This window comes from Mytilus californianus, unplaced genomic scaffold (genome assembly GCF_021869535.1).
Source record: "Mytilus californianus isolate M0D057914Y unplaced genomic scaffold, xbMytCali1.0.p SCAF_4, whole genome shotgun sequence".
NCBI classification, from domain to species: Eukaryota; Metazoa; Mollusca; class Bivalvia; order Mytilida; family Mytilidae; genus Mytilus; species Mytilus californianus.
Window position 1 is genome coordinate 6,694,370 of NW_026262690.1, and position 24,598 is coordinate 6,718,967.

The 24,598-nt window shown below is 32.2% G+C and overlaps 2 protein-coding genes across 2 annotated transcripts in view; both read right to left on the reverse strand.

The window, feature by feature from the left end:
• Positions 1-2,627: 2,627 nt before the first annotated feature.
• On the reverse strand, positions 2,628-7,047 carry LOC127737355 (uncharacterized). The gene is made up of 5 exons (XM_052247976.1): positions 6,921-7,047; positions 6,351-6,381; positions 5,513-5,656; positions 4,434-4,691; positions 2,628-2,919 (listed from the first exon to the last, which is right to left on the reverse strand). The coding sequence occupies exons 1-5, from the start codon at positions 6,921-6,923 to the stop codon at positions 2,891-2,893; spliced, it is 465 nt and encodes a 154-aa protein (XP_052103936.1). The 5' UTR covers positions 6,924-7,047; the 3' UTR covers positions 2,628-2,890.
• A 4,743-nt stretch (positions 7,048-11,790) lies between these two features.
• Positions 11,791-24,598, reverse strand: part of LOC127699077 (uncharacterized) — a 39,247-nt gene continuing 26,439 nt past the window's right edge. Inside the window, exons 7-10 of the mRNA XM_052202815.1 lie at positions 19,607-19,634; positions 17,589-17,732; positions 12,569-12,811; positions 11,791-12,061 (exon numbers count right to left, since the gene is read on the reverse strand). Coding sequence (XP_052058775.1) covers positions 12,033-12,061; positions 12,569-12,811; positions 17,589-17,732; positions 19,607-19,634 — 444 coding nt within the window. The 3' untranslated portion in view covers positions 11,791-12,032. The remainder of the gene's footprint in view (positions 12,062-12,568; positions 12,812-17,588; positions 17,733-19,606; positions 19,635-24,598) is intronic.

Here is a 24,598-nt window from a genome sequence, read left to right on the forward strand (position 1 = left end):
AGAAGTTCCCCTATAATATTTGTTCCAAAGAACTTTGAGCATATAACTAAAGTTCCATTGGGAACTTTCCTTATATAATATTTTATCCAATGCTATAAGAAAATTTCCTTCACAAAGGATAAAATATTACATAAGGAAAGTTCCCAATGGATATATTTTTAATCTATAATATGAAATTAAACAGACCTAGAAAAATCCAAATGCACGAGTCTGCTATCTATTTATATCTTTATTTATGTTTATATCGCTTATATGGCAATCGGAGGTCTTCGGGGGTCAACTCGACAGTTAATTAGATGGTGTCTAGACTAAAATACACACAAAACGAAGCTACATATTATCGAGCTCATGCCCGGAATATTGTTTATTTTAGACTTTTTATAATTTGGATAAATGTTTTACATTGTTATAAATCAAATATGAGAATTTGAGTCAAATCGGTGAACATGAATTTGACAGCTAGTGCCCCTTTAAAGGAACAAATATTATGAAACCATATGATGTTTTAGTTCCAGGAAAATATCTTATGAAGGTGGAAATAGTATTATGTAATGTTTGTTCCCAAGAACTTTTATTATCCATAGTTTTGTTCCAGGTGGAACAAGTATTATGCGGAACAAATATATGTTCAGGAAACAATTCATATTAGCGACAAATTTGATGAGAATTATACAATGCCTTCATATACATGTAAGAATTATTGGTTGTTTCAAAAATGGAAATAGCGATTGAGGGACTTCAAAGTTTATTTGCATCACTAGTGAAAAGTATATTTGTGTAAAGGATAGTAACAAGTAGCTAGTTAACACCTAGGACGAAAGATTGGTCTTTAATTGACAACGCATCTAAACAACAACTAACCACAACGTAATACATGAAACTCCGTCGGACCAATATTGAATAAAAAATTTCATCGACAGCGAACGATAACGCTGTTATATGATAATTGAATTGATCTTCTATGACAATGGAATAATTCAAGCAAATTCAGTAAAAAAATATTAATCCCACTTCTTTCATCATGAAATATGACTATTTGGGGTTTTTTTTATCGGTTGATAATGCAAACTTTGAAAGTAAATATAATACTTAAAATTTGCATGTTTGAGTTTAAATGCTTGAGTTTGAATGTATTTTTACTCAGTAATAATTTCTACCAATAAGTTATGTAACCGATTTGGTGGGAATCATATAAACGAGATCGACCACCTCATTGTCTACCCTTAAGGCCGTATTAGGAAATACATTACAAAAAAGCAGCATCTATTGTGTGTCTCTTTTTTAATCAAAGTGCATACTGCACTCACACACTTGCCTCGGAATCGTTATAACACAATTGAAAAATCCATTTAATCAAATATAAAAGTATTAAATTTTGTTTATAGACAGAAAAAAAACGAAGCCAATGCCCCCCCCTCCCCCAACCCCAATAAAAAAAGCAAAAACCAAAAACCAAAAAAAAAAAAAAAATACGTAATAAACAAGGTGATGTTTTGTTATCAATATGGTATTCAGTATGATATTCAGTTGTAAATGTTATTGATGAATGGCATTCCGGACAACTCCTGGACAAAAGATATGTCTCTAATAAATAACTGACAACGCTTCTAAATAACAACTAACCACAACGTACATATATGAATACCATCGGAACAATATTGAATCAAAAATTTCATCGATAACGCACAGCAACGCTCTTAAATGATAATTGAATTGTTATTTTACGACAATGGAATAAATCAAATTCAGTAAAAAAAATATTTCACCGCCTTCTTTCATAATTGATAATGACTATATATTTTTTATCGGTTGACTATGCAAACTTTGAAAATAACACAAATCTATTTGAGGCATGTAAAGATTAACGTGTTTGTAAATGTTTTGACTTAATGTGCAGCGTTTTTCACAAGATGACACAGTTTGATACTGGTATTTTTTCAGTTTATTTGTTTCTGCTTTAAGCAATAAAACATTACTCAAAAGGTACCAGATCGATTTCCTGTCTAGGATAATGAATGGATAGCCAGCAACATTAAAATGTAAAACAATTGAAACTGATTAACACGATCTCAAATCGATACAAATAATAACATTGCGGCAGTGTACCATTAAGATCACTTAACCAACTGGGACACTAATTCAAAAAGCCTTATTGTGTTCAAACTCTCATGTGTTATTTAAAACATATTTCCGTATTTTTGATACATGTAGTAAAAGTTGTCTATGTGTCATACAATGACATTTCTTTGAAATGAATTTTTAATGAAGCGAAATGTTAATCATAAACATTATACATGCATTTAGAATATTCTGACATAGTTGCATGATTATGTTGGATATTTTAGTCATGAATAATAAATATGTTCATATATCATTACATATGGTTTAGACATGTACGATATCGTTTATATTTGATCGATGAATACTCAACGAGAACATGATTGTAATCTTCCTTGAACATTCAGAAAAACTCCTTTTGCTTGAATAAAAATTCCACGTTATGTATATGTTCAATGCAATGTATATGTGACATCCGGGTTCTCAATTTTGTCAAAAGACACTATAACAATTCACTACTATTTGGTTACAGAGAGAGCTTGTGTTTAAAGAAAAGACAAGGCTACAAATTCGACAATCCACTACCGAGTTCTATTGTAACTTATAGAATGAACATTGGAAAAGAATAAGGCAATTAGTCAATACTGATTAATTAATCGCAAAAGTTTAATGTGTGATAAATGATTTCAATGTGGAGATGGTAGTCTCATTTTAAACAATTTATATTAAATACTGCAATCTTTGTATATCCGGCTACTGGTAAAAGTCTGTATAACCATATGATAAATCTATCTTTCTGCTTTCTCCTTTTGATTTATTAGGTCGGTACTCACTACTTCCCAAGTATAATCTTTACGAACTCTGAAATGAAAAATAAATAGATAATTAGAAAATAATAAACTTTGTCCACCATAATGATGAAACAATGTTAAAGTGTGTTGTACTGGATCGCTAACAGTACACACGATGCATGTTCATACATTTCATCGGGTACACTCCAGGACAAGTTTGGGAAGCAGAATACATGAAACATATAAGACCATAAAAACAAAATATTGCATATGTACTTATCCGGAACAGCCTTGTCTGAGGGTGATTCAAAATAATGTGTGATTCACAATTTGAATTTTACGATAATTGCAGGCACTATAATTTTCATTTGCAATGATTGGTAAATCGTCTAGGATCATTGTCAAACAAGGTTTGATTTGAGCTGTTAGTGGGAAGCAAACTACATGTACCATATGGATTCAAAAAGTAAGAACACACCAAGGATCAATGAAAACTCGAAGAAAGACAGACAGCACCACTGCAAACAAATATAAAAGTCATAATGACAACCAACAATAGTGCATACAATTAGTATGCAGATCAATTAAGAATTAGCAACACGATATACTAGGGAAAACCGTCCCATATTGAAATAAGATTAGTGATAATCCATGATCAGGATTCATACTACTGCGAACTAAGAAGCCATGATCAGGATTCATACCACTGCGCACTAAGACAATACCAAATCCACAAGCCATCGAATTATAATCATGCTATTATCTTGAATGACAGACTATGAAAATGTAAATGATAAAGATAAAAAGAACAATTTCTCAGGTCTTAAAATTTGTTTCTCTGCTTATACTTCAAATATATTTTTATTACAGTTGGTATAGTCTGCAGTATCCAGAGTGTTCTCTGATCACAGACTAAAATGAGCTTCTTGTGATAAACTGAACAAGGTGCTTACTGTGAACAAATTTAACTAGCTTTCCAGGCATGCACTACGATAAATAGAGTATCGATTGTAATCAAAATCAACTAGCTTTCCGGGCCTTAACTAAGGAAAACAGAGTGCTTATACATATACAAACTCAACCAGCTTTCCGGGCTTTAACTAAGGAAAACAGAGTGCTTACATATACAAACTCAACTAGCTTTCCGGGCTTTAACTAAGGAAAACATAGTACTTACCTATACAAACTCAACTAGCTTTTTGGGCTTTCACCAAGGAAAACAGAGTGATAACATAAACAAACTCAACTAGCTTTCCGGGCTTTAACTAAGGAAAACAGAGTGCTTACATATACAAACTCAACTAGCTTTCCGGGCTTTGAACAAGGAAAACAGAGTGCTAACATAAACAAACTCAACTAGCTATCCGAGCTATAACTAAGGAAAACAGAATGCTTGCTGTAAAATAATCTTCTGGCATAACTGCCAGATAATTGTAGATAAAGTAAGCAAGTTCACCCTACTGCAATATGTGTACATGATTGGTGTTAACTCGCACTATACCCATGGTAGGCTGTTTCTATACAATATCACTGAAGTATAGTCCATAATAATGTCGCAACATGTGTTGTTCAGTTATGACTTACTTTCATAATCGATTATATTTTCATCATCTGTCCTTGCATCACTAGCAACTGCAACCATTTCATTTATCTCTTCCTCTCTTAATCTCTCTCCATGATTTATCATAGCTTCTTTCAATGTACTTATACTAATTTTACCACTTCTTTCTATATCAAAAGTTCTGAATGCTTCTAAAAGATAGTCATCTGTTTCTGGTGCGTTTTCCTTTTGTTTCTTAGCTACTTCCATCAAAAGTTCAGCAAACTCTACTTTCATATCCTCTGAAATTAAACCAATTATACAAAACAATGTTGGTTATAAATTCCTACAACTTCTATTCACTTTTAGGATTTAATATGCTTGTGTGAATATTGTGACAGCACCAGAGATATCAACCAAGTTTTTATAAATTAATAGTATCAATTTTGATGCAAAGGTTCTTTAATGACGCTCCCATGTACAATTACCGGGTACAGTAAAAACAAATAGTTTTGCAAGCTAAATCTATGAAACATTCAAGATTTGAAAGCCAAAACCAAATACAACAGTTTGACCAAAAGAAACGGGTTTGAAGAAGAGGAAAACTTCGTAAAAGGTAGACATAAACACTCTCAAAAGGAAAACTAAGTAAAAATAAACATAAAAACCTCCCAAAACACTGACATTGACATTTTGGATTGTTATATTGTATTGTGAAGTAAAACACTGACATTGACATGTTTAATGGTTAAATTGTATATGAAGTAAATCACTGACATTGACATGTTTTATGGTTAAATTATATATGAAGTAAATCACTGACATTGACATTTTGGCTGGTAAAATTGTATACATAGTAAAACACTTACATTGACATTTTCGATTCTGACATTGTATATGAAATAAAACACTGACGTTGACATTTTAGATGGTTATATTGTATAAGTAGTAAAACTCTGACATTGACATTTTTGGATTCTGACATTGTATACGAAATAAAACACTTTTTGGAGATTCTAACATTGTACACAAAGTAAACACTGACATTGACATTTGTAGTGGTTAACGTTACATTGTATTTGAAGGAAGCGATCATTCTGTTACTGCATTACATTGTACTTACGGTTTTTATCATAGTGATGTACTAGCTCAGAGATTTCTTCATCAGTTGGGTTTAATCCTACTGACCGTAATACGGGACCTAATTCACTTGTAGATATACAGCCGTCGCAATCCTTGTCAAACAAACTAAATATTTCTCGAATTTCTAAAAGACAAAAATTCAAAATCCTGCATTCGCTTATATATGATTTGTTTTGGACTTTTATCACAAAACTAAAATATAAAATTCTCCACATCTACATTGATAATTAAACAAACATTCCAGCATATTTACAATTTCTTAGAAACTAACACAACAATTTGATACATTTAATTTACTCACACTAGTATTTAATTTCTATACAATCATAAATAGCGATCTCAAAATTTTTGAGTTAAAAAAGAATATTTTTACCATTCCGATCTAAATGTATGACATTATTTCCAATATCAATTGTAGATCAAATTGTGCATAATCAGATATGTTCACTCCTAATGCGAGAGAAAAAAGTTAAGAATGAAACAACGTTTATGTCATGAGTCTTTATTAAAATTAGTTTATGTCGGTCAAATGCATGAAAGTCTTAAGCAGACATCTATATATATATATGATGTTCAACAAACAAATCAAAGAATGAAAAACCTAATGCAGAAAAAGTCGTCTTATTCAATTGCAAGATACGTAAGCGTTCCCAGCTGTCTAAGAGTTTAAGCTTTAGAACTCTTAGTAATCATAATTAATACAAATCAACCATTTCCTAATTTTAAGTAGAAACTCATAGAAATGCACAAACTCCAAATGGACTCTGTCAAAAAGCTGTTTCGCATATTAAAGAAATATAGAAAAAAATAAGAAGTACCTGCAATTTGTTCTTCTGTAAAATTCTCAGCCTGCAAAGAGAGTGGTAGAATTTTTGACTTTGTACGTTCAAAGCTGCTTTGCATTGGTATACTGGAGCGTTTGAGGGTAGGTGAAGTCATTTTAGATCCTCAGAAAGTTTACATTTGGTTGCTGTCTCATTGATATATACCCATTTTTCATTTTATTCATATCAATGGTAGATATTGTAGACTTTAAATTGTAAGCACATTCTGGCACCCTAAAGCTTTCAAACATTTTTGAATATGTTTTAAACACTTTTTCATCCAAACATGTATAAGCCAACAATGTTTTATGAAAGGGAAAACCCTTAACATTATATAACTAAGGAATAAAAAATAAACACTAAAATTGTATGACATAATTGATATACAAAACCTATTGAAATAAAGAAAAATATTTTCATGTCCTACAGTCATGGGCTAAACAAAAAATACATAATATATATTGATAAAAAATTTATTGTCGATACTCACAGATTCTTTTACAATCAACGAACTTTTTAAAAATATAAACTTCAAATAAGTAATTCAAACATTTGTATACGTACCATAGTAGTTAATTACAATGTCATGTTTCGAAATATGTGTATTTTCGTGTGCTAAAACTAAGGACAAACATGTTCAAAACAATATGCACAAGGACAATAATGTAATTAGTATATACCTTTATGGTATTTTTAAATGGTTAAACCTATGGAATACACAATTAGTCCACTGGTGCATTGAAGTAAAACCAAATTGTCTTTGTCATTAGTCTGATCAATTATTCTTTTTACAACTTTGTTCTTCCGTCCGTAGGTAGATATTTTAAGATAATGCTGACTTATAAAACTTATAAACCAAATACTTTAATTTAATTATTAAGTAGCTGGTATCGCCCCTTGAACAAACATCACAAATGCATCAGCGTCTAAAGGTCCTTGCAGATCAAAACTAGAGTCCTTTACACATCTTCATGGCAACTTTAAAACAAACGTCGAAACAATAGAATAACTTTGTTATTTTAAATCTCTATGTAAAACAATATTACACATATAACCTTGTTCCTCTGAATAGAATACATGAAAATGATGCAGACCACCTTTCAATTTACTGAGTCTCATATTCATGCTATCTTGAGAGAAAAAGATTCCTGTGATGTTGTCATTCGATCATTTCAAAACAGTCATCTTTATTTTTTCTCATAAGGCAAAGTTTGTACATAAAAAAACATGGTTTATTCATTATCTAAAATTGGATTTGAACTAGTTTTCTGTAAATGTAAGTACTCTAAAATCGGGTCTTTGTGTTTTTGTTTGGTGGGTACCAATCTGATGAATCAAACTATTTCTAACTGTAACTGCGGGGACTCTAAAATCGGTATTTTGTGATTTTGTTTTGATAAGTGCCTTTTGATGAGTCAACCCTTTTCAAACTAATTTTTACAGTTTTTACTTATGTTGTGTTGTTACGCCACCATCCCAGGTTAGGAAACTTGAGCGCACGCAATCATGTTGAACCCCGCTTCATTCTGTATGAACCTGTCCAAGGTCGGGACCCGGAAATTCATTGTTTGTCTTTGTTGTCTGTCCACCATATTTGTTTTTCATTTATTGTATTAAACACAAATCAGGCCGTAGGTTTTCTCTTTGAATTGTTTCACATTTTATCCTACCGGGCCTGTTATAGCTCACTATACAGTATGTTTTTTCCTCATTGTTGAAGGTCATACGGTGACCTATAGTTGTTTACATTCTCGTCCCTTGGTATTTTGTTGATAGTTGTCTCACCGGAAATCATACCACATCTTCATTTATATCATAGTCATAGTAGTTGATCTTATCTTGCTTGCTGTTTCAAAGTTTTTCTTTCTTTTACATAAATATTTGAACAATTTTTATATTTTTTATGTATAATAGAAAAATAAAGGATATGGGGTATCCATCCATGACACAAAATCAGTACATGCACAACAAACAACACACAAAAAGCAAAGTAACAGCGCTTTTATTGCTGTTCTTCATCTCGTATGCCTTTATATAATATAAATATAAATGCTGATCTTTACTTTTCATCAAGCAACCATTATTACCAGAAAAAAAACATTTAGGCTTTGATTTGTCGTTTTTATTGAAATTATCAGATTTATTTTACCATACATGTGTTTACACTGTTTTTACTATTGTGGAATTTGATAAAAGTAATACTGTATTTGTTTGTTTTTTTTGATTGATTAAACATATCAAAACATATCAAAGCTGGTTTTTGTCTAACAAATAGCTTTGCTAACTGTTTTTGAAACAATCTAACCGAAAAACACAAGTGTGATGTGTGATGCAACTTATATTACTGAATAATAACTTTCAGAAATAAACTGAATATGGCAATCAAAACAAAGGGAAAAGTTAGATCAGTTTTATAGTGTTATCCTATTGTCAGTTCGAACCAACCTAAAGAGTTGACTTGGGTACCGAAATATGATCACCTGGACCTCTCTCATCCGTCAGTAAAATCCATGCGAAAGCGGCGTTCGTTTGGCCCTTCAGTATAAAAATACGCAGCCACTTCCGGTCGGAATAGGAAAGTTAAATCTGATTCCTCGTGTAAGAAGAGAGTGCCATATTCTTTGCACTTAAAATATTATTACAACAACCGTTTGGGGATCCAAAATGGCTGCTGCAAGGTTATATTTTTGTTGCAATCCAACAAACCCTTTTCGAGTGGTATTCAAAGTTTCCTATCCTTTATCCCCATCGACACTCTGTGTAGAACCTACCAATATCGTCAATGTGTTATTGTTTATTTTGTTCACATCCTGAATATGAATGTGGATGCTTTATCCGCTTTCCATGACAATGTGTTGATGTTCCAGCAGACAAAGACTAAAACAAGCTTAATTTATCAGCAAAAATCATTATTTGGAACATTAAGATGAATAATTCGGAAGTCAAAGCAAAAATGGAAATCCAACATGAACCACTACATCATTCACGAAAGAGGAGAATTAAGAAAAAAACATATACGTGCTTCTCGCCTTTGATATGTACATAAAAAAGGACATTGCAAATTTCCCGTCTTTTTACTAGATACTTAATCTTCACAAAAACCTAATACAGAAGGATATATAGTCGGGTAGTCGAGATTTCCGACTATACATCTTTCAATAGTTTTTCACCATTCTTTCTTCAAAAGATGGCCTTCAGAAATATTGTGATGAGATATAAACAACCAGCAGTGTCAATCAAATCACCATCGTATGGCGTTTGCATATTCCAAAACACACGATACTCTGGAACATTTTCGAGCTATACGGACTTCATTAGCAGGAATGTGCTCAATTCACCAAAACTACTCCAACAAAGGTATGAGGAAGAACGACGGAAATCGTCACAACATAAATTTTACGGTCACCATCACGAATTGGTTGACTGATGCGATATGTCTGTGTCTCACCTCACTAGCAACTTTTGTTCGCTGTCTTAAATCTTTAAATACAAGAATTGTCGTCTAATCTGTAATTTTACCGATTGTGAAATTCTGATGGAGTGTGGACTTGCATGGTGGTTGATGCATGCAAAGCATAAGACGTTTACCCTGTCGACGCAGTCGATCCTGCTCATTTTGGAGTTCAGTTCCCTCAGTTTTTGTGTATTACCTTCATTTGCATTCTTAGTCAATTTATGCAATTTACGCCATGTTAAAAATAAAACAGACATATTATTAACATACATTTAAATTATAATACACTACAATAATTGTCTAACAATTTATAAAGGTCAGCTAATGATATGTGGTATTGTACGATACTGACGATTTAGATTTTTGTTTAAATCACATAATACATGATAAAAAGAAAGAAGAAGACTAGATTTTTTCTTATATTGTATGTTGGATTGTGATTCTTGTATAAAATATTTTCAAATGAATTTCTTGGGGCTACAATTTGGGGAGATGGATATTGGAGAAAAAGGGCAAAACTTCTATTATCTTGGTAAGAATTGTAATAGGTATAGGAAAAGGAGAAAAGAATATTGACAAATGCAGAGTTCGGGAAATATATTCTCAAGTCAAGTGTCACAGTTACCCAATAAGATCTATAACTGGATGTCTGACGTTCCAATTTTTGACCTCACAAAAGGAAATGTTCTCCAGTCAAGTGTCACAGATTCCCAAATAGAGATAAGGTCTATTTGACATGTACTGAGTTTACATAATATACCTGTTCAGGTAGAATGTTGTTTTTCATTGTTCATATATGTACCATCGTAAGCTTTAACGAGTACTATAGTGATAACATGGAAATATTTAGTTCTGACACCCTGTGCTGCATTTGTAAAACGAAAAAAACTGACAACCCTCCTGTACCCACAAATAAATTTTGAGTTGTCAGCTATTGAACCTTACTGAAGGGTCCAATCACTTTTTTAGTTTCCCTAAAAATAAAATGCTGAATTAAATGAGATGTGAGAATAGAATACATGTCATCACCAAGTATTCTTTTCGCCACCTTCCAAATTAGTTTTGTCATTTATGAGAAATACTAATATACGGATTTTTATATTTTACCAAACAATATAGGTGTACACTTATTAGGAAGCAGTTCGTGGATTGTTGCATGAATTCTGTATTTAAAACAGTTAAGAGATCAAGTTGACTTTACACGTTGTTTATTCGAGAATGGGTATCCGACAAGACCAGCTACACGAACACCAGGAACTGAATACGGTTTAAGTTATACTTTTTTGTCAATGTTGTACAAAAACATTCAAAGGAGTTTTTACAACTTTTGTCACTTCCCGAGAAATATTATTGAGATATGAATTTTTCGAGTTTAAAAAAAGTCTTGTTTGCAACTATTGTTTTATTGTCATAGATCCAACAATTTATAAGGAAAATATTTACTTTGTCATAGATCTATTAATTAAACTCATCATACGTACCAGGATTAAAATTTTGTACGTCAGACGCACATTTGTCTACAAAAGACTCATTAGTGTCGCTCTAATAAAAAAAAACCAAGCAAAATACGAAGTTGAAAGGAATTGGATACACAATATTCCGAAAGGTTTAGCCAATTAAAGCCAAGGTATTCTATTCCTAGGGTAGAAAATCCTTCGTATTTCGACAAATTCAAGTTTTATATTACTACGAATATATTTACTTTGTCATTTATCTGTCGACATTATAGGAGTATTTCATTTTGTCATAGATCCATCAACTTACTAAAGCATATTGACTGCCATAGATTCAACAGGAACATTATATTTCATCTGAAAGTATTTCTGGATTTGATACGTTCCTAGAAATCGCATGACGGTTTCTCGATAGATAACAGGTTATTCAAACCCTGTCGATGTGCACCTGATCTACATCCCATTTAGAGTTCATGATACTCTGTTTTTGTCACTTGATTTAACTGGACATACAATATTTAACCTGTCAGCAGTACACTACATTTATTGTTATCAATGAAAATGTCATGAAAATCATAAACATTTTCATTAATCAATATTGTAAGATTTTGCATATCTATACAAGTACAGTCCCAATAAACTATTCATAAACCTTTTAACAATGAAACAATTGAGTAGTTGATAAAAAGCAATCTATAGACAAACATTGCCACATTAATTTGATGATCAGTTTCTTTTTTGCGTTGAATTCCAGTTGATTGGTCAATACTACCGCTTAGTCATCATAACTACAAATTCTACAATGAAAAGGTAAGTTTATTATTATGGTACCAAGGACAAATTTCCCTGTTAAAGGAACAAATACATATTAACACTAAATAGTTAATTATTTATATACACGTACTTAATGATTATACTTTATCTCTCTTGTATATTTTTTTTTCTAATAGGAAAACCGTTTATACTGATGAATTAAAAGTCGTGACTGTCAGATGACTTAAAACGAAGAAACACGAAAAACGATCAGTAACATTATAAACACAGGACTATTGTTCGTTATATTGATAGATTTCCACATTAACCATATAAGTTTGGTAAAAGCAATGGATCAAGCTATAATCAATTATGAAATTATGAGTTATGCGAGAGTATAATTTAATGAGAAAGAAAAAGCTTACATGGTATATATGACTATAATAATGTATCAATGGTGATGACACTTAGTATAGTAGGCTCATAACATACATGTAAAATTCAATTTGTTTTCACGTCAAGGAATCACGCCAAAGGAAATAAATACAAACCTGAATAATCTACTTGTCCATCTCCATTCATGTCGGCCTCTTTTATCATTTCTTCTACTTCCTCATCCGTCAATTTTTCTCCTAAGTTTGCCATTACCAGTCTTAGTTCTTGTGCACTTATAAACCCAATATTGTCTCTGTCAAATACTTTGAACGCCTCTTTCATTTCCTCCTCTGTGTCCGTATCTTTCATTTTCTTCGCCATCATTTGTAAAAATTCTTCGAAATCAATTTGTCCATTTCCTTAAAGATACCAGTCATAAAACTAAGATGTATATAACAACAATTTTATGTTTGTTGTAAGTAAAGAAGCATTGTAAAACTTTTTACAAATACTTACTCAAAACAGATGGCTATAATTATCTGCATATATTTTATATATGAACGATGAAGAATAAAGGCAATAGTAGTATACCCTGTTCAAAAGTCAGAAAACAAATCCAGGTTACAAACTAAAACCGAGGGAAACACATCAACTATCCGAGGAAAACAACAGAACAACAGAAACACTGTACTGCAACAAAAACAAACGCCAACATTCAATTACACGGACTGTTTGATAACAACTGCCATATTCCTGACTTGGCACAGGACATTTTAAGAAAAAAACGGTGGGTTGAACCTGGTTTTAAGAAGGAAAGATAAATTACAATAGCAGATAAATCTGGCCCACAATTCAACTTTATATGTCTTTGTCATCGAGGAAGAACGACTGTATCGACACTTTGCGGTCACCATCACAAATTGGTTGACCAATAAGATATATATGTGTTCAACTCACTAGCGACAAGTTTTCAAGTCGTAGAGATATATATCGTTAGATACTAGAACAGTCGCCTTATCCGATATTTCACCGATTTGGACATTTTGAGTGAGTTTGAATGGCTGGTCGACGCACCCGGTCTTGCTCCTTCTTGAGATCTTGTTGGGACATTTTGATTGAGTTTGAATGGCTGGTCGACGCACCCGGTCTTGTTCCTCCTTGAGATCTTGTTGGGACATTTTGAGTGAGTTTGAATGGCTGGTCGACGCACCCGGTCTTGCTCCTGCTTGAGATCTTGTTGGGACATTTTGAGTGAGTTTGGATGGCTGGTCGACGCACCCGGTCTTGCTCTTCCATGAGATATTGTTGGGACATTTTGAGTGAGTTTGAAAGGCTGGTCGACGCACCCGGTCTTGCTCCTCCTTGAGATCTTGTGATTCCCCAGTTTTTGTTTGTTACCATGATTTGTCTTCTTAATCGATAAATGAGACTTGAACAACTGTTAACTTCTGTTGGTTAATTGCTTTCCTTCGTTTAGTTTTGGGCTTTCATGACACAGTTTCAAATGTAAACGATACCAGCAGTCGACATTTAGTAAAATAACTATGTCTACTAGACGAAATTAATTGTTGCAATTTTTATAATCCTTTTATCGAAGCGGTATCTCAATTAAAAAACATTCTTATTTTAATTTTTACTAGATTTCATCGATTCATAAGCAGTTCATCTGATGTTGCAAGAAAAAGAAAGCACCATGTTTAAATGCTGTATTTGTAGCTATTATTTAAATTCTTTTATCGTGTATTGTTATTTATCCTTTTCTTTTTATCTTCTTGACAGGATCATGCCTGACAATTTTATGTATAAAAAATTTAATTCCGACCTGGAAACTCAAAAGTTCTCTTTAAACATTCTGAAGCAAATGATAGCAACGGGATTATTCATGTTTTGTGTTGAAATAGTCTGAATGAAGAATATTATTTGAATGACTCTCCTGCTTTGCCAAGTATTGTTTAAGTGTTTGGATTTTAAGGAGAAACTCTCTTTAGGTTTTCCATAATAATTGAATTAATCCTTCAAAAGTATTCAATTGTGAAATGTTAAAAGGAAAAATACTCGTCATCCTTTGTCTTGATATTTAAAGTATGAATCTGAATACAAATATGTTTGTTGTTGAACAAATAATATAAACAAACCCTGTAATATATATTGAATGTTCTTGGTTTATAAGGATGTCAGGACAAAAGATCATTTTATTGTACCATTAAGGAGGGAAAACAAAATCTAATGCTTTTACAAACATCATTCAATTAAAAATTATAATTATACAGAATACTGTTTTCACCCAAATAGTTTAAACAATAGTATCTGTCAAAGTGACAGAAAACTTAAACAAAATTTTACAAAATATTTACTTTACTTGCGAATCATTAATGTTCGGGAAATATGAGGTTAATATTTGATATTCTGTTGTAAACGGGATAAGTTTATGTCTTTGATCAAAACCTTCGCTACATAATCATCATGAATTAAACGCTACAATATATATAAACAAGCTTAATAAACAGGTGTGTATTCAACATACTTTGAACTTAAGTGACCAATCTATACGTGTTATTTTACTTATAGCACTTTGTAGTCATTCGGCACTGACATGATTTATAAGAAAACCTTTCTTAAATTGTCAATTCTAAATCATGAAATCACTAAGAAACGCAGGTTTCAACTCTTTTTGGCAAAGTTAACCTTATATAGATTTAGCTATTATTTTTAGGTAACCTTTAGTCATATAGCTCTTCACAGATTTCAGGTCTTGTACATCTTCGGCATTCAGATATTTGGCTTTAAGCGTTCATGATGAAGGTTAATCCAGAAAAGCACACAAATTTTAAATTTTCATTTTTTGTAAATGCAAAATATTTTTATTGTGAGTAGAAAAAGGAAAGAAAGTAAACAGATGCCATGGAGACGATAAAAAAAGCATATATTGAAGGCAATAAGAATCATGACCTAACCTAAAAGATAATAAGACAAACATTAGTCTACAACAACAAAATAAAACTTAATATGGAACATCACAGTTCCCACAAAAAATCTGGATTGAAATCCGGTGCTCCGGATGGCTTAGCAGTTTCTACTCCACTAGTGACACCCGATGTGTTATTCATTTTAGAATCTGATGTCATCCGGTGTTTGGCGGGGTTCGTGTGGCTGAAGCTTGGCTGTGTTTTGTGAACTGTTGCTAGTATTTTTGTTGTTTTCTTTTTGTCCGTGTGTTGTCTGTTTTTCTTCGAGTTTTTGACTGATTGGCCCCTTTGCATTTTCTCCCCCTCCCTTTTTATGCTGTCGTTTCGGTTATTTCATAACGGATTTATAAATGTCTCTTGACACTAGGAAATAATCAAATTCATAAACTATCAGTATATTTAAATTATCTAACTAAAAAACCTGATGGAATGTGAAAGTTAGAAACAGAAAAATCGACTGACAAATGATATAAAAGACCATCTGCTTGAGAAACAACATGGAGATTAAAAAAGTAAAATATCACAAAGCACAACACAGAAAACAAAAGCATATGCAACACAAACCCCACTATAGTGAAATCATGTGCAGTTTCTGCTCCATTGATGTCACCTGTCGTGTTGCTCACCTCAAGTGAAACCTTAATAATTGGTCCCATCCGGTGATGTTCTTAAACGAAATAAAGGAGTCGAGAGTATTCGTTGAAGCGACAAATGGAACATACCCGTTGTCATCGATTAACAGATATCTCTTTGTGTCTATTAGGTCATGATGGCGCCCGTAAAACTTTTAAAGTAATGAATTAAATTTTACCATTTATACCATTGATTAAGCTGCTTCCTTGTGAGAAGTTAACATTCATCAAACAAATTCTTTAAGCAAAGTAAGTAAAAGCTCTGGTAGGTATTTTCAAGATGGAGAGATATATTCCACATGTAGTTGTTATTGTGTTGCTATGAGCAACACGACGGGTGTCACATGTTGACCAGGATTTGATCTGTAGTTAGGTGTTAGATTTAAATGAACGCAATTTGTGTAAACCTTGAAACTAATATAGTAAGATATTCCGCTACCACACAATATTTTGAACATTTACTAAATCTTTCATGCGTCTATGCTTCAACTCAATAGCAACATGTTTTCGCGGGTTTTAATATTTATATACAAGAAACTTCAATGTAGTCTAATCTGTAAATTTACGGATTGTTTTCTTATCTCGATTGTGACAGTTTGACTGAGTGTGGATTCTCCTGGTGGCTGATGCATGCATAGCAGCAGATGATTACATTGTTGACTCTCCCGTCCTCGCTCTTTGTTAATTCCTAAATTTTGTTTTACTTTATTTTTTATCTTTTCAATGGATCCATGGACATGACCATCTATAAACTACTGTTGTTTATGATTAAATACAAAGCAAAAGATGTATTGCTTGTCAGTCATCAACACTAACGGTCCTACATCCGCCGATACTAACATCCTAGTATTTTACAAGGTCATGACTGTTTACCGGTATGACGGTTTTACACTGAATCCTTTTGAGGTGTAACGATTGATATTTTAGTCTTGAAAAACGTGGTTTATTCATTTGTTGAAATTGTGCTTTAAACTAGTACTCAGTATCTGCAAGTACTCTTAGATAGGTAATTTGAGTCTTTGGTCTTTTTGTTAATTGTTTACTGTAGAAAGTATCGATTTGACGAGTCAAACCCTTTCAAACTGGTTTTTATAGTTTGTTATAATGTTGTGATGTTACACCACCGTCCTGAGCAAGGTAATGATTTAGTGCTTACAAACGTGTTATTCAGAAAAACGAGCTGAGAAGCAAAGGTTTGCAACATATCACCAGCACCAAAGAATCATCAGCAGCATGTACTTGTCATAAACTATACAGAATTTAATGGCTACCTGAAAAAATTGTATTGGGTTTTGTCGGCGCCTCACTAAATATTTCTTCTATGGACCCCATATCTTCCAATTTACCATTGTTAGCTACTTCATAACTTCTGTTATATTAATTGTATATATCAGTAATGAATAAGTGATATATCTGTTGTATGCGGAGTTTTTATGTGTAGTAACAGGTCTAACGTAATGATGATTTGTGGTGCACAATGTGATAGTTGTATTGAATTACACGAAAGTTAACAGAAATCGATGCCTAATAGTTTCACTTGCACGGTTAACAGACAGCTTTATATTAGATTTTAACTATGTTTATTATAGATATCTTACCATCTATATCAACCTCATTTATCATATCTTGTAATTCAGATTCTGTTGGGTTTTGTCCTAGAGATCGCATAACTGTTCCTAACTCCTTTGTAGTAATCGTTCCATCTCCGTCTTTGTCGAACAAACTAAATGCTTCTTTAAATTCTATGAAGATAGTTAAAAGGACTTTATGTTTACACATATTTCAGCTATACATTTTACCTAAGGATTCAATACTACACATTACATGTCAATTAGATGAGTACTGCTGGATCCTTACATTAAGCAAAAAATCAATCAATTTTTTAACATACATTTTTCATAATGAACGATTTCCTTTAAACTCATTTTCAATTTTTATACATGCATAATGCGTTATAATTCAAGTATTTTAACTGTAAAGAATAATTAACGGAGAAGGTATGATAAGGCCACTTTAGATCCTTGAATTCGAAAATCAAAAAGTATTATAAATCTCCCAATTAGCATTCTTCAAATATTCATAAACCATTTGTCTGTCGGACATCAGTACTCCTGTCTTTTTTTATTTGTCTTACATATTGGCATACGGACTTCAAACTTCTTACATTTAGTGGAATTGGGAAAAGATTATGTGCTTAAAAATTGTATTTACAACAATGTACATGTGTGTAAAATATCTTTTTGAGTAAAAAAATTCAGGTCAGATACGTAAATTTCGACATGTTTATGACGTCATATTGATATCAAAAGTGACCTTGCTGCACAACAGTGTCCAGATTATAATTTCTGTTCATTTATCAATCAAATTAACATAATGCTGGTAGGCTAGAATAAGTTTTTTTTTTGAAATTTCAGTTTCCAAACAATGGCTTTCATCATACCTCTTTCTTTCTTGGTTTTATACACTCATTTTGGAAACGATATTAACAATTATCAATTATGCAGTGAGATATACTAGTATGCTATACCTTGTAAAATAGAAGGGTATTTAAGGTTATTCATAAAATGGTTCAACAGTTTAAACTACTTTCTTTAAAATATTAGTAAGATGCACATATTATTTGTAAGTTCCGTCGTTTTCCGTTTTTTTGCCATGACGTTGTAAGTTTGTTTTCTATTTATGAGTTTGAATGTCCCTTTTGTTCGCTTCTCTTTTGATAAATCGTGTCACATTAACCTCACTAGTTTACATTGTCATTAACCTTTAAAACATGTCAAATAAGCAAATAGAAATAGCAAATTTAAAAGATTTCCCACTAAATTATTGTAATGTTGTTATCAAGGATCATCAATGTTGATGTTTAGTACATGTAAACAAAGAACTGTTTCCAAACAAGAACTTTAGGTAGTCAGTGTAGTTTGAATAAATCTTTAGAAATGTCAAAAACATTATATATATATATAAATGGATGCACACAAGACTTCAATTTTCCAAAATGTATGATATATCAAAGTAGCACGAACAATATTTAGCCAAGTACGTGTAACCCGATCACATATAGATATACATATTGAGGATCAACATTCTATATATGTTGCTTTTTCTCCTTTTAAGAACACAATTTATCAAATATTAAGATATATACTTGATACAAATATTAATCGATCTTTTCATTATGTAAACGTTAACTTGCAAGGATAAAGTTAACGGATGATAAAATGTAGGGGTCAAATGGCATTCTGTTACTCTCTTTCAAATATTCTGCTTTGAGCCCTCTCTCTCTCTCTCTCTCTCTCTCTCTCTCTCTCTCTCTCTCTCTCTCTCTCTCTCTCCTGTTCAAAGGAAAAGTATTACATTAAGTTTTTTTATAGTATTAAATAATGCACCAATATGTGTATCTGTTAAAGCATATCAACAGAACTTTAATCTCCTTACACAGAATGCAAGGTCACTTGTGACACTATGAAAGCAAGTGCATTTAACAGCTTAAGTGATAAGCTTCTTACATGGGATGTATATCTTAAACAGTTTTCGGCGGCTTATCCTCCACCCACTTGAACGTCTTTACCCTAGACTTATATGTACAGAAAGACTAGTTAATTTTAATATACATTACCTGCAATTTGATCCTCTGAGAGATCCTCCTACAATTAGAACCAAAGAATAAGAATCATTATTATAGCAATTAAAAGATTAAAAAAATACCGATGATAATACAAATCGATACATGTTTATTTCACATGTAAGGAACTTTTAGGTGTATAGGTGAAATACAAAAGAATACAAAATTAAATGGAACTTGTTTGAGGTAAAATGAAATGCATGGCGTTTGTATATAAATTATTTATATAAGATTAAAAGCAAAAGGACAGCAAAAAAAAAAAAAAAACCAGCGGTAGATAAGTTATCTATTATACTAGACCTAAATCAAAAGGACAGCAACATATGACCAGTAACATGAACATTGTATGAGTACAAGACTTAAAGTAATCTTATTTGAGGGTATATGTTATAGTGGTGTTTTCTGTGACACAAACGTTTAGTTAGTTTTTTGTTTTAAATATTTCAAATTGTAACCTAATAATAACTTACCATGTTGACATGTAGTTAATTAATCCTTATAACGTTTACATGTACATTTGTTTAAAATGCAGGGATAACAAATAAACCTAAACTGTTTTTCCTATTTCGTTTCGAATTTCCAATTCACTTATCGATATATAGAACTAAATATTAACAAATATTTGTATTTATGTCTTCATTAGTAGCTGTTCAACTTAAATCGAGCTTTGAAATTTAAAACTATGAAACAATACGTAAATCCGTTTTTTGGCTGCGACATGCATTTTATTTCATATGCTGACTATCTGACCATTGATAAATATATTTTCAAAAGAACTTATCTGCCGATATTAACGCATGGTCAGTTGTTTTTAAATGTAGGTATCTAAATATTTGTTTTAGGTAAATCTACTGTATGTTAAACAAAAATATAATATATTATCAACCTATAGATATGGTTTAACTAATGTACTGAAAAGTACGTTCATACTGTACACATGTAATTTCAAAAATAGTCTGAGAAAGTATAACAAAGCATATAAATCAAAACTCATCAGTTTATTATCATGCTCGAAAAAAAATATAAAAAGAAAAAATATGTATGTGATTGAGCAACATTCATGTAATCCAACTAAGACCGTGAAAGAGGTCAGCTGATTCAAAGCTTGAACTACACTGGCCGAAAAAGTTCATGATAGTACAGTTTTTCGTGGTGTTGTTTTTCAGCATCTGGTATGCTTAAGACTGCCCAAAATGATTTATGCCAAAAAGCAATTAAAGCATTTTATAAACTAAAAGGTGTTTTTGGTAGTATCATGCCACACACTGATACAAATCTTCATATTTTTGTTCACACAATAAAGCCTATTTTACTTTGTGGTTTTGGAATGTTGGTAACTTTTAATTTTAAGACACAAAATATCGATTTTGAACAAAAGCAAAAGTATAGAGTCTTGTGTGTTTTTCTAATTTTGGTTCATTTGTATACATGTATTTTGGAGTTTGGCGTGGTGTCCGTTTCGCTAAACTAGTCTGCATTTTTGTTTAGGGGCCAGCAATAGACCGCCTCCATTTGCGGGATTTTCTCTCTGCTTTGAAGACCCATTGGTAGCCTTGGGCTGTTTTCTCCATTCTAAATTTCCTTGTTAAAATTTATGTCTGAAATTTAATAAGTATATACTCTGCGTTCATAGTAGATCAACTACTTTAGTAGTTTACGGGGAACATGGTCGTACTCCACTACATATTGATATTATTTGTTCAGTTGTTAAATATTTCTGTAGAATTAAAGACATTAATGCGTATCTTTTGTTAAGCCAAACTCTTACAGATAGCATTTATATGTACCAGAATATTATACAAACAAGGTATTCTTCTATTGTTTTTATTCTAAAACAGCTGAATATGGATATTAACAATCTCAATGTCAATGAGATTAAAGATGTTTTAATTAAAAGATATATGCTATTTTGGAAAGATAATCTTTTACAGAATGCTACAGTTAAAAAGGGTAAATTACAAACTTATTTCAAATTTAAGGATATTTTCAATAGAGAGACTTATCTAAATATGACAAAGAATTTTGAAATGAGAAAGCACCTCACACAAATGAGAATAAGTGCTCATAGATTAGCTATTAAGCAGGGTTGTTATAGAAAGATTGACAAAGATGAAATAATTTGTAAATTTTCTTCTTAAACTCAATTGAAGATGAAATTCATTTTCTGATGGAATGTTCACTTCGAACAACAACGACAAGTTATGTTAGATTGTGCTTTAAAAAATGTAATAATTTCTAAAATGTAAATACAGAAAACCGATTTATTTGGCTTCTTTCTTGTGAACATGAAGAAATCTGCAGCACTGCGGCTTTGTTATAAATGTTTTACAATAGGAAAACCACTGCTATTGTTTTAAACCATATTATCATAAGCGTTCACAACTTTAGTTCATTTATATGTTTTGGAGTTTAGTGTGACGTCCATTTTCACTGAACTAGTACACACTTTTATTTAGGGGCCAGCTGAGGACCACCTCCGGGTGCGGGATTTTCTCGCTGCGTTGAAGAGCCATTGGTGGCCTTCGGCTGTTGTCTGCTCTTTGGTCGGGTTGTTGTCTCTTTGACATATTCCTCATTTCCATTCTCAATTTTACATTATTGTTACTTTGCTTACGTCTATTTGTAATAATTATATGTAACATGCTCTTTATGGACCGATAATTGCTTTAATGAATAGAATTGAAAATGGAAACGGGGAAGGTGTCAAAGAGACAACAACCCGACCAGCAGAGCAGAAAACTGCCCAAGGGCACCAATGGGTCTTCAACGCAGCGAGAAAATTTAGCATCTGGAGGTGGGATTCAGCTGGCCACTTTACAATAATGTATATCGTATTTGTATTCGTATTCATCTCTTTAAATAAATGGAAGAAATAATAACAGTAAAGCTTCAGACTTCACCCCGACGATAAAGTATCTGGCTGAGAAAAATTACAAACCATATGTACTAGGACTGTTGGAGACAAAAACCATTCAATACAGTCAGTATAGGTTTTTCACGATAAAATGTAAATAATGTTTAGTTGTCTAATACTCAAAGCGTGTACGTTATACGTACATTCAGTGTAAGTGTATCCACGCTTCACTGGCAAAAGCTGTAACATAGTATCAATTTTAAGACCAAAATTTTGATGACATTTGCCATTATTATTGTCTAAGTCATCACAATCTACAGACATTGACTCTAGACAATTATATTTTTGAGCAAGTAAAAGACCGTACTTAGAACAAAACTTTTGGATGACCTTAAATGGAGGAGCAACACCAACAAATAACCAGAAAAGCTAGTTGTACTTTAAGTTTCATTGGGAAAAAATCTTGCGCATATGCCCACAAGAGTGTAATAAACTTGCTAACATAACCATGGTCAGATCAGTCTTGGGGTACGAAAATGAAATCTAGGATCAATACACATCCAAAGATATTTAAAAAAATCACTCAAAAGCTACCACGTTTATCAAATGTGACCACATATCTAGAGACTAGCAGATTGCGTCACGACCATGCTAAAATTGTTTAAATGATTAAAGTTAGAACCCTTTCAAGAACGTAGGAAACAACAACGCCTAGTCATGTTTCATGAAGTTGTTGAAAGACTGGTTCCAGCTATATCCCCGGGCTACTTCACCAAACGAGTTAGAGAATTTTAGTGATTATATTAGCATAAACATTGAAGAACGACAAGAAACAAAAAATTAGAAATTATACCAAAGTATTCAGTGTTACATCGTAATAAAGAAACACTCGTTCTTTGCCAGGACAATAGTAGACTGGAATCACTTTGAAGATTAGTACAACGTGCAGAAAGACATAATTTGTGTGTTTTTTGCTGTGCATGTACTGATTTTTGTGTCAGGGATGGATACCCCATACCCTTTGTTTTCTATTAGAAAGATGATTTAGTGACATTCCCCAAAAGTTTAACTAAGATCCATTGGAAAGAGTACAACAGAAACTAGATAAACCCCTGCTTTCTTGTAACACAAGCTAGTGAAACAATATATGTATTGTGCATATATATACGATAAACCTTTTATATTAGTGGAGCCATATTTACGTCATATCATTAAGACATCACCGGAATTGAAGTCACTGATGACGTCAATAATTGTAAATGAAAAGAACAACTTTATAAATGTCGAACAAAATCCAAAAGAATATAAAATTATCCGCAGGTTAACATACGTTCTTCAATAACTTACTGTTCAAGTAACCTGAAATAAATGTGCTTTTCTGACTGGAAGTTATGATACCGACTAGAAGGAACTGTGCATGTTGCACTATATGTCATGTGACCGAAAGAGACTTTTGAAGGCAACCATCTTGAAAAACCATTTTGTACAAGCGTTCAAACTATGACAAATGAAAGTTTGTTTGAATCAATCTATTACAATATGATTAAGGTTGAAAGCAATGTGATGCTTGGTCAGATACATTTTCATGGTCTATAACAATATGCTTTAGGTTGAAGGCAATGGGATGCTTGGTCAGATACATTTTCATGGTCTATTACAATATGCTTTAGGTTGAAGGCAATGGGATGCTTGGTCAGATACATTTCATAGTCTATTACAATATGCTTTAAGTTGAAGGCAATATGATGCTTGGTCAGATGCATTTTCATAGTCTATTACAATATGCTTTAGGTTGAAGGCAATGTGATGTTTTTTCAGATACATTTTCATAGTCTATTACAATATGCTTTAGGTTGGAGACAATGTAATGCTTTGTCAGATACATTTCATAGTCTATTACAATATGCTTTAAGTTGAAGACAATGTCATGCTTTGTCAGATACATTTCATAGTCTATTACAATATGCTTTAGGTTGAAGACAATGTCATGCTTTATAGTCTATTAATAAGGGCAACCGTAGTATACCGGTGTTCAAAAGTCATAAATCGATTTAGAGAAAACAAATCCGGGTTACAAACCAAAATCGAGGGAAACACATCAACTATAAGAGGAAAACAAAGGAACAACAGGA

Bases quoted from the DNA above. Each gene is read 5' to 3' on its own strand.
- LOC127737355 (XM_052247976.1), bottom strand. The intron at 5,657-6,350 runs GTACTTCTTATT...TTTGTCTTTTAG, and splicing joins TACAGAAGAACAAATTGCAG to AAATTCGAGAAATATTTAGT. The intron at 2,920-4,433 runs GTAAGTCATAAC...TTTTCATTTCAG, and splicing joins AAATATAATCGATTATGAAA to AGTTCGTAAAGATTATACTT.